Here is an 18,071-nt window from a genome sequence, read left to right as displayed (position 1 = left end):
CGCTAAATAACGCCCATTGCTTTAATATTTAAAACTGTAAACAAATTTACTTACCAATTCCAAATAAATAAATACGTACAAAACTGCAGCAACCGTTTTTTTATTTATAATTGTAAACCATAAACCAATAAAAGCCAAAACCATAAAAACAAATCTTTAATGCTTAATCTTAACCGAACATGGAATCCATTAGAGCATCATGGCGATCACGACGATTGGGTTCATCCTGACGGAAACGTCGTAACTCCTCATAAACCTCATCATCGGTTTCCTGTAGAGAGAGCTCAACATGTACTTGAAATAAAACACACATTTCAAATGTACTTACAAAGATATAACGACAAATGGGACACGAATTTGCCTAAGCAAAAAAAAAAATAATAATAATAATAAAAAGTCAAAAATAATATTCCACAGATTCGAAATACCTTTTTCAACCACAACAGAATACATTGTTCATGGAACTCGTGTTTGCAGGGTAACACCTTAAATTTGCTGCCCTCCTCAGCTGGTTCCTTGCACACAGCGCACTCCAAGTCGGGATTAAGCTCCTCTGCAGTGATCACATGCATAGGCAGCGCCTCAATGGCACGTTTGGAGGCTTCAGGAGCTTCGATCTCCATATCAATACCATTCATAATGGCCAGCACCTGAAGGCGACGATAGTGGCGATCGAAATCATTGGCACCCTCGGGCCCGGTGGGCGTGTGTCCCAGTTCATCAAAGTAATCCGCCATAGCTCACTGAAAAGATGATTCAATTTTACGACCGTAAGAAATTTATTGACATGACTAGATCACAATTAGTATTTTATATATATTTTGTTTTTGGTTGGGTTTGTGGAGCCAAATGCCATTTTATTTGAAATTCAATTCGAATCGTATACAATTTCTGACATATGTAGTAAGTACAATAAGTATGTATATAATTTGAACTCAATCTTATCTAGTATAGTTGACACTGACCTCTGCATACAGCCTATGGCTTAGTTTAATATTTATTTAATTTAGTTAGTTGCTAAGAGTAATAGTAGGTTGTAGTTGTCGTAAACGAGGCCTTTGCATTTAAAATGTATGTGTTCTTTAGAGCTATGTTTTTACTTTTCGGTTATTTTTTAAAAGTTTCGTCACTAGTCTAAAATTACAGGCATATACTGGCATCTTGGGATTAAAGATTAAAGACTGTCCACATATATAGTATATAGTTGGTTTGTGGTTGTTGTTCGTGCTTACTGTACTTTTAGAACGAAGGTATTTGTCTAACTTGAGCTGAGTGTTAAGTCCCGCAATTAGCGTAGTCATATTTATGTTTTATAGTAGTAGATATTGGGATAAGACTGAAACTCATGGAATGCTAGCTAGATGGTTGTGATGATGAGTTAAATTACGATCTAAATGAGGAAACCAAACAAAAATCGAAAATCCATTCAATAAAAACACAAAATTAATTTTGTTCTTTTCATTTCCATTTTTGTTATTTTTATATAGTTTTTTATCTTCTTTCTTTTCGATACTATAAGTATGTTCTTTAATTTTCATTATTTAAATGTACTTTTTTGTTGTTTGTTTGTATTGTTTTCTGTACTTCATGAAAATAATAAATACAATTTCTTTTTTTATTCACTTGAGGCGGCAACAGGCAAATATTACTAACAATAATTGATAGATATTTATTTTTTGTTTAGCTGCTGAACGTTATGTGTTTCATTTCGCAATTCGACAAAATCCGCTTAAAGTTTATAGCTAAAAGTCTAAAGTGTAATATTCTTTGCATTAAAGAAAAACGAAAAAAATATAAAATAAAACTTGTGACTTAGAAGCTAGTTCATTAAAAGTAACACGTTTAGATCGCTAGAAAAATAAATTAAAGACGCTCCTCGACGCACCCGATTCAGAGTTGGTGAAAATATATATATATATAGTATATATATGTATGTACAGATAGAGCGAGCGCACTACTTAAAGACGACGAGAAACGAAAACGAAAACAAAAACGAATAGTAGTAATAAGTACACAATTTCGATTTGCATTTACGATTAAATCGATTAGTTTTTTACGCTACTTTTTAGAGCAGAGGAAAACTGCGGCTAACTACGGCAGGGAGGTAGGATATGAAGTAATTACAATGCGCAGAGAGAGATAGATAGTGTAGAGATAGTTACAATACAAATAAAATTATGTACTTCCATGTACATAAATGTATGTACTATAATTACTAAGAGTTAACGAACGGCTTGCAGATCTATAACTAGCATTTACATCTCTAGTTCTCTATAGTTCTATATGCTAAAAGCGGCGGCGGCGGCGACGGCTGCGACAACGTTACGTATGGGGAAGGGGCATTGTTGCAGGCGGAAGGATGTGTTTGAGGCACTAGGCCAACTCCGCGTCCTAGTCCGTGATGGAGATTTGTGCATAACCCACAAGGGAACGCTCATCTGGCGTCTCGCCCGGCTGCACTCCCGAGCTCAGCTGGAACGTTATTGTCTTCATCGTATCGCATTGCGCAATCAATTGATCCAAGTGAATGGCCATCGGTTGTGTGTCTAATGCATCCACCAAGCCAGCATCTACCAGCTCTGTGGCAATGCCCTCAGCCGTATCTTTGCCTACGGCAAACTCAAAACGTATATCGTGCAATTCGCGTCGCAGATTACGCATACGCAACACGAGATTGACGGGCGGTGCTTCCGCCGCTTCGCTGGGCAGCGCCATTTGTGCCACGCCAGCTGTCAGTTCCTGAGCACCGCTGGCTGCTGGGACAGCGGCGGGATTGGCGGCGCCACCCGGTGTCATCGTAGCCGAGGACAAACTGCGGGTAATCTCTGGTGTTGTCTCCTCGCGATCGCTATCCGATGAATCGGCGCGCTCCAGCCGATTGATGGGACGATCCTCAGACTCTGAATCCGACGACGGCTGCTTGCGTCGTTCGCTGCCAGTCACATTATCCTCCTCCTCGCTGGACCACACCCACTCACCGGTCACCGTGCGATGCAGGCGACCCGAGGCGCCCGGCTGCCGTTTGGCTGCCTTGTGGACACGTGTCTCCATGCTGGGGCCGGATTGCAGTAGCGTTTGGGTGAGGTACTTGCGATCCTTGGCCTTCTTGAAGAACGCATGCTTGAGCAGCTCGCTGGCTGTGGGACGCTTCGAGGGCTCCTTTTGCAGGCACTCGACGATCATTTTGCGGAATGTCTTGCCATAGGCCTTGTACTGATCCTTGTCCTCAGCTCCAGTGTCTAAAGTGGGCGGCTCATTCTGCAGCGTCAGCATCAACACCTTCATTGGCGGATACTTGTGATAGGGCGCTGTGCCGGTGGCCATTTCAATGGCCGTTATGCCAAACGACCAGATGTCGGCCTTGAAGTCATAGCCATGATCCTGTTCCATCACCTCGGGTGCCATCCAACAAGGCGTGCCCACAAATGTGTGACGCACCTTCTGGCGCGACAAATCTCGGCCTGTGGCCAGCCAGGCGCTGACACCAAAGTCCGCAATCTGTATGGTGCCATCGTCACCGATGAGTATGTTGCCCGCCTTGATGTCACGATGGATTTGTCCATTCGAGTGGAAATACTCGAGTCCCTTGAGCACTTCTTTCAGCACCGTGGCAATGGTGGCCTCATCGAAGACGCCCTGCTTGCAGTTGGCGGTGCGCATCTTGTGCTTGATGATGTCCAGCAGTGAGCCACCCTCGAGCAGGCGCAACACTAGCCAGAGTTCTTCGCGCACCACAAACGAGGTGTGATATGTGACGACATTCTCGTGATTGCATGAGGACATCGCTTGGATCTCCTTGAGCAGTTCGTCCATCGATGTGTTCCATTTCTCCAGATTGATGCGCTTAATGGCGCACTTCTCGTTCTTGGGTATGCAGTAGGCGCCATGCACCACAGCTGTGGCACCCACACCAATCACATCACGCAGCTCGTAATCATCCTTAGAGTTGGGCCACGGCTGCTTCTCTGGTGCGCTGGCGGCGCCGGCAGCTGCAACATTGTTGCTAGACAGCGTTGCTGGTATCGAACTCATGCTTCTAACAACAGCTGCGGCGTGTGGCGGCGGTGTGCCTGGTCGTTGTTGTCTGTTGCGCTGCGGCTGTTGCAAGATTGCCGGCTGGCTCTGTGAACGTTGTGTTGTCTGTCGCCTTGGCTGCCTGGCAATCACACGCTCTTGTTGCTGCTGCTGCTTCTGTTGTTGTGGCTTTGGCTGTTCGTTGGCCTGTGATTGGACGATGAACTCCTCGTTGTGTTGCCTGTAGATGGAATGCGTGTGGCACTCTTCACTGCTGGCACTGCTGCGCTGTTGCACGTTGTAGCTATGCTCCTTGGGCTCCTTGCGCCGCTCGAGTTGCTCCTTGTGCTGTTGTCGCTTTGCAAAGCAGCAGGCTCGACTCTCCGCTGTTGTTTCACTTAATTCTGGCTCTGCTTTGCACTCACTATTGTTATTGTTGTTATTATTGCTATTGCTGCTGCTGTTGTTGTTGTTGTTGTTGAAGTATGCAACTTCTGCAAGAGAGCAAAAGAGAGTACACAGATAAAGTAGAGCCTTTTTGTTTGAAGCGAGAGACGAAAAGCATAGTTGATAGGCGACATGCAACAAAATACATTCCCAATTAAAGGGAATTACTTTACACTGGGATTCACAGCAGCAACAAAATGTTTACGGCAGCTCAGCTCTGAACTGCTAAATGACTGATAAATCGAAATAAAGGCGAAATTTTTCCACACACATTCCGTGATAAGCAAAAACGATGTGCGACGTGTTTTTTTTTGAATGAATTAACTGCATTCCAAGGCAAGTGTGCACATAATTTTGGACATACATTGTACACAGTGGTGGCATGCAATAGTGAGCAGGCTTGATGTGTAGCATAAAAATTGCTCAACGCTCGCAATCAGTTGTGTGCTGTGTGTGTGTGAGAGAGAGATGGGAGAGAAGAGGTGGGCGAGGGTCCAATGACCGCATTCAGTTATTTTTAGATGCCGCAGCAGCAGCAACAACATCGACAACAACAACAACAGCAGCAGCAACAGCAATAATAACAACAAGACGTAGAAAGTGCAATTAAGTTTTTTTTTTCAATTCAGTTTTTACTGTTTGATATCAATTTGATACAATTGCTCGCTCGCGACTTGTGTTTGTTGCGACCTAATCAAAGTTGCCACAGTATTTTTTTGTTTTTTTGGGGGGGCAATTTGATAGCACTGGGCGCGGTTCTAGCTTTGAAAGCGGCGACGGACTCATTAATTGTGGTTAATGCCAAGTCAAGTGCAAACAGTGGCAACTAAATAGATACAGATACGACGTCGTATCTGCGCACGAGATACCGAGATAACTGCATATCTAACGAAAATAGAACAAATAACAATAATAAAGGAAATAATCGTAATTATTATCTAGGGCGCGCCGTCATGTGGCCGCGACTATCTGGCGATTATGTCAAGAACTTTGAGTGTGTGTTTTCCAATTCCCACAAATTGGTAACCGAATACAGAATCTAACACTTGCTCAACACACAACACACATATGAATTTCGCAAACTCAAAACGCGTGAGCCAAAATAATAAGAAAAGCAAATAGCATGAAAACAAAATGTTTACACAACAAAACACACAGACACAGAGCAGAGCGGAGCAGAGGAAGGTAAAGCACAGGAAATGTTTCCTAACAAAATGAAAAACACTTGACCGCGCCGCACCGGGAAAAAACCGGGAAGGTTATGGCCAACAGCAGTAGCTATAGAACTGTATGTTATGTGTATGCTAATTTAAGCAAATTCTTAAAAATACAGCATAGAAAAAAAAACGAAAAAGATTTCGTTTTGAAAATAGCAAAGGCAGCAGACAGAAGAAAGCAGAAATCGTTGCCAAGCGGCAAAAACAGTTGTTCGATAGGCGCCTCCGCTTCCTCTTTGCCCCTCAGAAGGGGGGTGGGCGGTGCGGAGACAATGTATCAATATTTTTTGAAGCCAAAATATTATTTATTGGTACGTTCAGACGATCATGTGAAAATGATAAGCACACACACTCAAATCGTACAGTGTGTCACACGACTGAGAAACGAAACAGCAACAGCACAAAATGCCGTTGATGATCACAAGAGTTCAATTAGTTTCGATTAAGGCCTGCATTTCGATATGTTTTTCTTTCTTATTGATTTCAAGCAATCGAAATCAAAACAATTTACGCAAAACTATTAAGAAATTCGCTCTGGTAATTACTTTTCAAGAGAGATGCCCCCTCGACGATCACTGGGCTGGTAAAACGCACGCGCGCCTTTTTTAATTTTTTATTGTCATTTATATTTCTCTCTCTCTCGTATTCCGTTCAATAATCGTCGTCAATGGATTTTGGATTTCCGCCTTCTCGTTTCTCGCTTGTGCCGAGTTCTCGCTCGTTTTCTACGCTCCACGCGATTTCTCGAACGCGTTTGTGTTCATTCAACGCCGCACAACAACTGAGCGGACCGTGGCGCAGCACAAATCGGAATAGCCCCCAAAGTCGACAAGCGCGAGTAACGTCAACGTCAACGTTAACGTCAGCAACCAGCAACCGCAAACAACAACAGCAACAACGACCACGACGACGACGCGTAACAAGTGTGTGCGGCAGGGGAGCAAGAAGTGGGGACTGTGACTTTGCGGCACTGGGTAAAAAAAGTACATTAGAAGAACTACAAAAATAAATGTATTGAGCAAATATCAACAGCAACAGCAACAGCAACAACAGCCAACTGAAGTGGGGTACAATGCTGCACTGCGAGCGAGAGAACCGCAGTCAGAGAGAGCGAGAGAGAGTCTAACGATACTATTATAGCACAGTGGAACGTAAACCGCAAGATCACTATTCAAATTGTGAAACAAATAAAAATGTATTTATTTTTATTTCATGTTTATTAATTACTTAGCTATTTATTTTCTTTATATTATAAGGTATAAATATATTTTATATTCCATAGCTAAACACAAATTTTTCCATATGAAAACCGCAAGATCACTTTCTTCTTTAATTTTAATTTTGTATTTTATATACGTATTAAACTATAAGAATTTTCTGAATTTGTTCTGCTTCTTTAGTTAACTAACTGGCTGCATCATTTTATCTCGGGATCAAAATTAAATGACAAATTTGTACATTTTAGAAATTTATGATCTCTTTAAAATAGTTTGAGTGAAGTTTCGAAAATAAAAAAGGAGTCTTTTTTTCAAATTTAAATTTCTAAATTTAGTATTACATAATTAATAATTGTAACAAATCGTAATAATTTTAATAAATAAGGATAGGAGTCTAATTCCAGATTTCCAGATTTTCCTGCACAATTCATTCTTCTAATTTCTATTATTAAAGTTTATATTTCATTTACCTATTTTTTCCTTTAAAATTTATACTAATTTAATATGCATTCTCATAGTTCCCTGTTCACCAGTAAATTGTAATTTTCTCTACCCAATATTTGTTCTATATTTATGTAGTGTACTGTTTTACCTTGATTGCGCTCGTCTGCTTTATTTATTCTATACTACAGTTTTATCAGCTTTGAGAAGCAACTACAACAGCAAACAAAAACAATTAGCAACACAGAAAAAAATCCCCAAAATGTGGAGCATTGACTAAAATGCATGAATACATTTCCCTTCACCATCCCATAATCGCACCAGCCCAACCCAACTCAACTCAGCACACACAGACAGATAAATGAACTAGATAAGTTTTGTATCTATGTTTGTACGTAAGAAGAGCACAAAAGTGATACAATAAAAAAAAACGAGAAGCCGTCCGTCATGGAAAATTCGTGAATCGCATTGCGAGCTGGCTAATGATTCAGTTACCATGTCTTGAGCATATGGCACAGACGCATCTTGCCAACTATATGGTATAGTATGTATGTATATAGTATCTTCATCGCTCACCCGTCTGTATGGATTTAGAGTCTAAATTTGCGAGGCGTGAAAAATGTTGTGCATTTTTATGCGCCATTCCTCGACTTACTATACATATAAAAATAAAAATTTGCACGAAGATTTCGCAGTCTTATTTATAGAGTTTGCTTCGCTTCGCACATTTTCTTTTTTCTGCATATCATTTCCAATGCAATACAGGCAAAAGGTGATTGCGATCGGCATAGCCGACAGACACAGTGCGTATACGCGATCTATGCAAGCACACACAAGTAAACATTCTTATGCATATTTGTACTTGTATTTGCATATTTAATACAAGTGCGGCGAGCACGAGAGGCAGACAGGCGGCTTCAACACATTTTCCGTTTATTGCACTTTGCATTCGCAAATATGTATTTATGAGCAACTTTATTTATAGATCTGGCGATTTTTATACGATCTTATTAATTTCAGTATTGACACATTAATGCCCACGACAACGTGATGTGGTGATGTGCTTGAACTCTTTATGCGAATTACGTGAATGTACTTAATTTAATTTATTGTCGTTTATTTCAACAGAAAACGTTCCCATTTTCATATCAGACTCAACAAAACTGATTTCGCTTTTTCATACATTCGTGTTATCTGACTGGCAAACAGAAAGTTTATCTGTATGGTAAATATCGGAGTTGCCAGATCGTTGAAGTGACAACACCTATAAAAGTTGATCATCACTGAACCGTTTTGATTTGCAGACATAAATTGCAATGAGTTAGTTCTAAATAGTTTTCGATAAAGCCATGTTTTATTTAACCAGGCATAATAAAGAGTATTACGGTGATTCACTAACTAAATCAAGTTATTTAAATATACTTTTTTTCTTACTTTTTCTATTTTCAGCATTAAATAATGAGCATTTGTAACATGTGAAATTAACATAACAGATAAGATATCAATGACACTCGCCGACTGTCTACATACAAACAAGTTTACGAGGTAGTAAAAGCCTCTTTTAGTGCCTTACACATTTGAATAAAGGGCTATTAAACGTCAATAATGAGGTAGCAACTATAAATCGCCAACTTCCTGATAAGAGCATGACTATCAGTATCTCAACTTTATGTCGATCTTTCAAAAGTGATATATTTTCTAGTACAAAATTATGTAGTTTAAAAATAAAATGTTTAAACCCTTTTTGGAGCCCTTTTTGTTTTTAACAGTTTACATTGTGGATCCAAAAAACTTCAGATAAGTTTGAACATTTTTAAGACAAATTTTGCACAAAAAGTGAATTACTTTTAGTCAATTATTAGGACGATTGTTATAAATAAATTGTAAATATATTTTAAATAGTTAACTAACAAGGATTTAACTTAATGCCTTTATAAATTTCATTCACTATTCTATATTTGCGAAATAATTTATTTTTACTCATTAATTCAAAATGAGGTTGTAGCTTTAAAAAGGTTTGTTTTTTTTTTTGCATTGGAATGAGTCAAATACGTAAGTTTAGCAAATTTTCAAGGAAGTTGATTTAAATTTCACGTGGTTATCTCAGTGCTGGTCATAAATTTCACCATTTGCATTTAGCAATCTTTTGTTTGTGCTGGCTTTATGAATGATAAATGCTCGCCCGCGCATTCAAATATTGTTAGCGATAGAATAAAATTATATTTTATTGGTTAGTCACAATGCAAAATTTTCAGACTCCAAAAAACACACACACAAGTAGAAATATTAAAGAAAATTTATGGGAAAACTATGAATTTGTAAAATGCCAACCCACTTTGCTTTAGGCAAATCAAGTTGAGAAACTGCATTTTGAACGGATTTTCAATTGTTTCACTTTTGATGCGGCTTTTTCGTTTTGTAAAGTACTACTATTGTTGAAGTCTATAGAATCACTACTGACTACGAGTGACACTTGAAACGAAAAACGATCTGATTTCGCGACAATCTGATGATAGGCGCCGCAATCAATTCGCGTGCAATTCAAAATCGCATTGCTTGCGGGTCGCTCCTCCAGCGCGAAAATCACAAATTCGACTGAACTTCACAAATCGTTGTAATCAAACATTTAAAATGAACATTTCGTTAAGCAATAAACAACAAAAAAAAAATAAATAAATGAGCGCTACAAATGGCAGAGCACGACGGCAGCAACAAAAAAACAACGGCTTCGGCAAAAGCAGCAACGACAGCAGCGTCAACCGGGAACGGGACGAACCCACAAAAAAGTGCGAAATTTTGCCGCCTCCATTGTGCTTGGCGTTAGTTGCGAGTGTATTCATTATTCTTGTGGGTAGCCACGACTAAGTGTGCATCTATCTACATACTGTATGAGTATGAGTGTGAGTGTGAGTGGTGTTAGTGTGTGTGACTCGACCGAGACTATTAATGGATTTACTGAAGCTTATAGTTAAGGCTGCTGTCGAACATAATGCTTATGCATGACTTTTTGTGATTGAAAATTTTCGACTAATTACTTATTGACATTTTTTTATTTTAGCGGTGCTTCTAAGGAGTATCAGCTTTAAATTCGAGCGGTTCTTTGTTAAAAGTTATTTCCGCATTCAGTTTACAGAGTATTTTCAACTCGTATATTAACTGCTAAAGTTTTCATACTTCAATCTTAAAATTAAAACATGTGCAAATATAGGTTAACAGATGTTTTTAACTAATAAACTTGGTGAATTAATGAGCTTCAGTAAAACGTGTATTCAGCTGCTGTTTTTACGACCATTTCAGTGAACATTATTCAGAAATGGAAAATAACTGAGTCAATTAAATTAAGAAACAAAATGTTATCGCTGAGACTTATTTTGTAGAGTATTTTCAGAGTGGTTCTGTTTGCCATCCCTGGCGAATTTACGTGTTCCACATTTATTTGCATAACACTTAGTACCACTATGTTGAGGTACTTTTTTTTGCCTAGTTATTATTATTCTTAACAATTTGCACGCAGCCCATTTGGCGATATTTATTTATAAATTTTTTGTTTATAGTTAAGCTGGCTTTCTTTTCGTGAGCTATATGGTATATTAGTATACTATAAGTTTAGTATATATTTGGTTGTTATTGAAGAAATGTGCGAAATTGTTGCGCATTGAATTTGATTCTCAATCTGTTTCCAAGGGCCCATTTTGTTTATGCGTACCCGTAACGCGAGTCAAGTGATCGAAATTGGCGTCACAAGCAACAACAATAACAAGACTGAAAGATCGACAATTAACGCCTCAAGTTATATAGCACGTGTCTGTGTGTGGGAGGGCCAAAGTTGAAAATTATTGCAGATCATTACTAAGATATTAACAGATTGTAAAATGCCATCGACCACAAACAAAACACAACAATTTACCTATTTACCCATGAATGATCGCATCGAGACGAATGTGAATGAACAGCAGCGGCGTCATAGTATTCATAGTACTCGAACAAACTAGCAAACACGACAAGAACAACTAGTGCAAAACTACAAGTATATAGACAGATAGATGTGTGTTTGTACTTCTCGTTGAAATGTATCTTGTACATATTTCCGTCATAGACGTCATAGCAATAATTTCTGGCTGTCGCTTCGATTTGTATTTTTAAACAAGTCGGAAACTTTATATATCCCGAGTTCATTGAAAAAATATGCGAAATATGCGTAAGATCAACTCGGAACATGTGTATAGAGCTCATCGATTCAACTTGTTTCGTATTTAGTCCCAAAAAAAAAAAATTCATCAAAATTCTCATAGCCATATTCTCAAGGCAAGGACGTTCGTCTATTGCTCTCGATCATTGCAAAAAAAAGGCGTGCAAAAATTGTGCATTACTGTTCAGTAATTTGTTGTTATTTTCGATGTGTATACAGGTGTCTGTGTCTGTGAGTTCTCCACCTGTGTTTCACTGAGTGATGGGCGAGGTCACTTCAGTTGAATGAACTTTTTGCGCTATAGGAAGTTCGTCTATACTATAATTATAAAGCTGTTAGGGAGGCACAAATATCACCATAATGTATACGAGTTAAGTGTTGAGCGCGTAAAAACTTTCGAAAACGCAGATGAATGCAAATTATTTATAAAACCAAACGCGTGCAAAAACAAAGCACGAGTTCGGGGATCTCTCTCGACAAAAGTGTTTTTGGGTTTATAGCACACTTTGAACAAGTGATTGCAATTAAAAATCAAATCTCTCTGGTGTAATGCTAATTCGCTGTTATACAATGATGTTTACTCTTTTTTTTTTGTGTTTGCTTCAGAGCTTAACCAATTGACCTTGGCGCAAATCCCAAGAATATTTATAGAAATTTTTTAGTCCCAGTCACGTAGTTTATGTTGTTGTTTGTTTTTTGTTGCGATTCCAGAAGCGCACGACATTTTGCTTAATATGCAAATAATCATTAAAAAATGAATAACAAAAATACAAAAAAAAGTAAAGGAAAAAAGCAAAGCAACAAGTAAAATGTTTGCGCGCTTGATGACAATGACTAAAAATAGCAGTCGCAATTGAAATGTCGTTCCATATAAAGCCAACTGCCTTGTTGTATTGTTGTTGCTAAATTTAAAACGTGGAGCATCATTCGTCCGCTCGATTGTCAGCGGTCTCGTTCGAATGAGTGGGCAACTGGGTAACACAACAAAAAACACAAAACGACAAAAAAAAATCTGTCCAGGAAACTTGCAGCATCCATTAAAAAAATGTCGATGAATATAGTATGAGGGCAATCACGTTTATGCCATGTAAATGACGATATTCTTTTATATTTTTTTTTCGCATTTTTACATAATCGCCGACGAGACATTCTGCTGAAGTCTGTGCAGACTGTAAAGAGATAGCAGCTTACAAGGGGATGACAGCAATGACAATCTCATCAACAACAGTCACAAGAGGCAGAGCAACAGCAACAGCGACAAGTTCAAAGTCGAAAATACATATGTATACTACATAATGTATATACATATCTGTAATGGGGGCGCCACAAATGATGATGATCATGATGATCATTACCATGGTCCGATCATGTCAATTTGTTGTTGTTTTTCTGCTCGGCTAAGCATGCAAACGAATTAAAACTGGGAACGCCATTGCGCTGAACTAGCGAAAATTTAATTAACATTTGTCGTATGTACAAACAAATTTAGTGTACTCGTACAGTGGGCACTAAACCTATTCGCATGCCCCACCGTCTCACACACTATTTCCGCGTGCTTACATGCTGCCAATTAGGTGATTAGCGCCGTACTGAACGTGACCCACTCTCTGTCCACTTACTTCTCTCTCTTTCTCTCTCTCTTTTAATGAGCAACATGATTTCGCATTTAATCGCGATTTGGAATCACAATTAAGATTAGCAATTTGTAAATTTGCAAATTTGTTTAATTAATGCATTTCTGTCTACGCGATTATTTAGTAAAGTGACTAATCCCCGAAAAGACTGAATTCAAATATCAAATGATCACACTTTCCACTTACCCTCTAGTCCGTCAGTATCTGCAAAGAAAAAAACACAAAAAACGTTTTGTATTAATCTGATGTTCTTTTAAGATTTTACATGTTATTTATGGCGGGTCGAAATTATAATAGATCGTACAGACTCTCGACTTATAGGCGGCCCAGTGAATGCAGTTGAATCGTGTCGACATAGCACATAAATCATGGGCCAACATTATCCCAAATGTGGCAAAATAAGCAAACCGTCTCGGGGGCACCTGTTACCTCAAATTAGCCTCCCCATCGACTGTTTATTCGCTGGCATTAATATTATAAATTTTAAGCAAATTTATCAAACGCTCGAGGACAAATTTATGGCACAAAATAACAATAATTATTACTGAAAGTCTGTGATTTTATTTTTAAGATTATATATATTATTATTTCCGAATGTGTTTTCCTTTTTCGTGCACAAGCAATCGATGTGCTAAAAACATTTATTGACGTTTCAATACCAATATAAATAAGAGTGTGACACTCGCAGTGCTTTTACTTGGAAATCAGATAATGTCAGGAAGTTATAAGTTCATTCGGACATTGAACAAATATCCATGACCTGATAAATGGTAATGGCATTTTAATTGTTGACCAATAACGGAGCAAGCCACAACTTTGACCCTTAGTCATCCCTTTCCACACTAATGTCTCTATTAATGCAAGGATGTGTGTACAAAGCATTAAATGCATATTGATTTATTTATGTGGAAAGTCCAGCAAATATGTTGGGAAACAATTGATAAATATGTCATTTGTTTATAATTTATTGATTTGATATCTTCAACTTATTTTAGCCTCAGTGATTGACGGACTGCATGACTGATTGCCTATCAATGTGCTGACGGAAGAGAAGACTTCGTTCGTAAACATATGCATTGCAAAAGTGAAGATAAATATAATCAAGAAACTTGGCTCTTGACAAAAAAATAACAGTTTCCTTTTATTTAATAATTTACTTCAACTTTTTAAGAGATTTGGAAAAGAGGAAAGAAGAGCGACAATCATTTGACAGCTGCAGGCTTAATCATGTGTCATAAATTATTATACTTTTATGCTCGAAATTCTCAAAAATAATAACACAGAGGCAGAGGCAGAGGCAAAAGCAATCAACAAATAAACATTCGTACAACAAATGGCACGTGCTGTAAAACCCATTAAAATATGAATTTTTGCGACTACAAAAACACAATAACGAAACAAACGCAGAGAAGAGAGAGATTCAGAGGCAGAGACATCATAACGTATTAAATATTAAATCTTTGTGGATGCCAAAATGACATGCAAGACAAACAAATTGCGCATAAATTTATGACCGACACTCGCACTACATCAAAATAAATAAATATGCAAAATGAATGATATACTGAGAACTACTCTGACTGGGATTCTTTTTTGAATGCCACAGCCTAATTGCAACAAGCTGTTGCAAATCTACATTCACTCAAACTTGCAACCCTTAAGACTATATTCATAACATCAGAGTGTAAGTAAATGCAATTTTGCCGAGTAATTTAAAAATCTATTTGCATTTTTGTTTATTATTTATTGTTTACACTTAGACTGGGTTTTTTTGTTTTGCGCTTATCAGTTTCATGCTAAAGACTCACGGGATTTCTAAACAATTGCCATAAAATCACAGCTTTTTGCAATGATTTAAATGAATCAATTTATTCATTTTGTTCGAAACATACTGTAGAAAAAATGACAGAAGTCCTATGCCCAAAAAGTCAAATGAATAAAGTGAAATTTAAGTGCATTGAATCAATAAACTCAGCGAGAGCGGGCCACAACTAAATGCACGTGATAAGAGTCACATGAGCAATAACAATAATAACAACAACAACAACAACAAATCAACTCGATGGCAGCAATAATAACTGTTGATGGGGCATCTTTGGCAATATCTGAAGCATAATTGCAGGCACGGATGCGGCTAATTGTAAACGCAAATTGGCAGCCAATAAAATGTGCGAGGTGCAAATGCGAGATTGAAATGGTAGGGGGCGGAGGAAGAGGCGGATGTTTACTGGGTATGAAATCGCCATCTGGAGAAAAGGGAAACGGGAAACGCTGCTGCCTAGTGTTGATCAATTAAATTAGCAGTCATTTGAAAATCACATCGGGGGTTGCAAAGGGGGGGCGGGAAGTCAATTGTATTGGCAATTTGGGCGCGTGGCCAGTTGTGAAATATTTGCAACAATTGTTGGGTTGTATCAACAAAAATATGCGTCGCATTTTAGTTGAACTTGCAAGTTCTAGCAACCACTTAAATTGTTTACAATTAACCTTCAAAAATTAGTGTGAGAAAATTAACCTTAGTGACGAGTTAAGGCATAATGCAAAACAACTGTTACTGCAATAAACAACAACAACAATAACAACATCGACAACAATAACAAAATCCACACGAGCAATAAAAAACGATAACACGCTAAATTTTTTATTGCATAATGGACGTGACGTTCTTACGCTCAGCGGCAATTGCAAAATGCAAATACAAATACAAAATACCGTTGTGCGGAAGAGGGAAGAGAGAAGGGTAGCAAAACAGCTGGTCGGGAGCCGGGACAGCTGCTGCTGCTGCAGCAGCACCCACAACAAGATGCAGTCGCTGCTGCCGTTCCTGGTGAAATGCAACTAATTGAAACTAGTTGTGGGGCAGCGCCGCAGTCACAGTCGTAACAACGACGTCCATTTGAAGTTCGTATCAATTAAGAAAAGGCCTGCAATTCAATCAATTGCAGGCGGGGCTGTAAACTGTTCTCAATGCTTTTGGACACCACTGTAGGCCGCTTTGCACGCGCGTTCCAATTCCAACTGACACGCATAACCTCACACAACTACAAGCGCATTCACTGAGTCACCGTCACAATATCGAGTTAGAGAGAACGCAAGCCGCTCACAAATTTTCACATGTGTGTGTGTACTCTCTCTTGCGCTCTCTCTCTCTCTCTGCATATGACAACAAGCCGGTATTCGATGCTCGATGTTATATTTCCGCAACGAATGAAAAGTTTAAAAAGTAACTCAAATAAAATACATGCTAAAAAGCAATCAAAATGCGAGAGAACAAGAACCAGTTACTCAGATTTAAATATGTAAGCAAGCAAAAAAAAAAAAAACATAAGAAAACCAACCTGTTTTTCCTATGCTGCTACAACAGCGGCACAGTCGGCAAAATCGATTAAAAACCAATAGGCTGCTGCTTCTTCTTCTGGCACGCACTGCGGCACTTGAGGACACGGTTTTCCTTTTGTTTTTTGTTGCTTTTTACACAGCTGTGAGCGGGCAGCTAACTAGATGTTGATGAATGATGAGTTCAATAAAAATTCCACCAGAGAAACAGCAACAAATCAACAGCAAGCTGAAAGTTCAGCGTGACGAAACGTTTTTTCTTCTTTCGTTGTTGCCTATGCGCTCACAAATGGGGGCGAGGTGCAGAGCGATTGTGGTGCTGCGCTGGCAAATTTTCTATTGCTGTTTTATTCAAAACACTGCACTCGATACGCCACAGAGTTTATTATTTTGTTTGTTATTAATTAATTAACTTTTTGCACTTTTATCCGTCTGTTTAAGCGATAAAATTGAACGCAAAATTCACGAAACGTCGTTTCGCAAGCGGCACGAAATAAATATACAATTCAATTTGTACTAGCGCGTTCCGTTTTCATTTCGTTGCGTAGAGTTCTCTTGTGTTTACCATTTGTACCGCAGAATTAAACAAGAGAGTGAGAGAGCGTGGCATGTATAATGGTGTTTTACAACACTACATGTTTGAAGCACTGCTTCTGCTTTGGCGCCTTCTTGAAAATTTGAAATTCTATTAGATTGCTTGTGTTGGTTTATTGCTTAATTAATGTAAATGCTTACAATTAGTGTATTGACGATATAAGATAAAAATAAGACTAGGAGTTTTTATGCTTCTAGTGCTAATTGATATCTTTTTAGAAGCTCAATTTTGTCTTAATGCACACTTTGCTCACACTTCAAGTAGAACAACACTACGCCAATGACGAGTCAAATGCGTGAAATGACCAAAATCCAATCAGTCAACGACGACGGCGACGCTGACAAAAACCAATCAACTAAGTGTCCAGTGCCAAGAATTAGCATAAGAAAGCTGCCTCGTATAGAAGCAGCTGTAGACAGCAGACAGCAGGAGCTGGACATGAAAACCGTTTAGATCCTAATGAAATTTTACACCCGAAGGGCGCTCGTTAAATGGCCACGTCAGCGGCCCAATTGCCACGTTGGTATTTTAGTAGTTGTTGCTATTTCTGTTTACAGAGCTTCCTCACACACACACTTTTGTTCTACCCCAGACGAGAAAACTCTCCCTTGCAATCCGCCACTTGTCTGGCAAGTTTGACTTAAGTGCAGTTTTAGCGAGGCGCCTGTCTGGATACCTTTGCTTGCATCTAGACTACGATTTTGCATTCGTTTGCTCGCTGTAAACTCAGCGAACGTGTTAACTGCAGGTGTTTGGCATTTGAGTTACGTGCGAACGCAACAAATTGCAGCACAGCTCGTCTCTCCCTCTTCTTCATCCCTCAATGGCAACACACACACACACACACACACATAGACATTCTGCAGCGGCGCATGTAATTAAATGTCAGCAGCTGATGCGCGATTCAACAGCTTATCCCCATGTTGTGGGGCGCCACAGTTGCCCCACAGTTTGTCACACATTTCGCCCCACAGTTGTCGG

General features: G+C 38.9%; 2 protein-coding genes across 4 annotated transcripts; both read right to left on the bottom strand.

Annotated features, from left to right (window-relative positions):
* Positions 1 to 84: 84 nt before the first annotated feature.
* LOC133839603 (E3 ubiquitin-protein ligase RNF181 homolog) lies at positions 85 to 16,639 on the bottom strand. 2 transcript variants are annotated; one of them, XM_062271221.1, is made up of 5 exons: positions 16,498 to 16,639; positions 13,346 to 13,363; positions 429 to 743; positions 329 to 361; positions 85 to 271 (listed from the first exon to the last, which is right to left on the bottom strand). In XM_062271221.1, the coding sequence occupies exons 3-5, from the start codon at positions 735 to 737 to the stop codon at positions 170 to 172; spliced, it is 444 nt and encodes a 147-aa protein (XP_062127205.1). In that variant the 5' UTR covers positions 738 to 743; positions 13,346 to 13,363; positions 16,498 to 16,639; the 3' UTR covers positions 85 to 169. The 2 variants fall into 2 exon arrangements, with proteins under 2 accessions (XP_062127205.1, XP_062127206.1); XM_062271222.1 differs by lacking the exons at positions 13,346 to 13,363; positions 16,498 to 16,639 and adding an exon at positions 6,224 to 6,441.
* Positions 2,001 to 16,617, bottom strand: LOC133839598 (serine/threonine-protein kinase OSR1). Of its 2 annotated transcripts, XM_062271217.1 has the most exons (3): positions 16,498 to 16,617; positions 13,346 to 13,363; positions 2,001 to 4,508 (listed from the first exon to the last, which is right to left on the bottom strand). In XM_062271217.1, the coding sequence occupies exon 3, from the start codon at positions 4,030 to 4,032 to the stop codon at positions 2,392 to 2,394; it is 1,641 nt and encodes a 546-aa protein (XP_062127201.1). In that variant the 5' UTR covers positions 4,033 to 4,508; positions 13,346 to 13,363; positions 16,498 to 16,617; the 3' UTR covers positions 2,001 to 2,391. The 2 variants fall into 2 exon arrangements, with proteins under 2 accessions (XP_062127201.1, XP_062127200.1); XM_062271216.1 differs by lacking the exons at positions 13,346 to 13,363; positions 16,498 to 16,617 and adding an exon at positions 9,672 to 9,878.
* Positions 16,640 to 18,071: the final 1,432 nt, after the last annotated feature.

This window comes from Drosophila sulfurigaster, chromosome 2R, assembly GCF_023558435.1.
Source record: "Drosophila sulfurigaster albostrigata strain 15112-1811.04 chromosome 2R, ASM2355843v2, whole genome shotgun sequence".
Taxonomy (NCBI): domain Eukaryota; kingdom Metazoa; phylum Arthropoda; class Insecta; order Diptera; family Drosophilidae; genus Drosophila; species Drosophila sulfurigaster.
The sequence above is the reverse complement of the archived record's forward strand: the minus strand, read 5'-3'. Positions and strand labels throughout refer to the sequence as shown.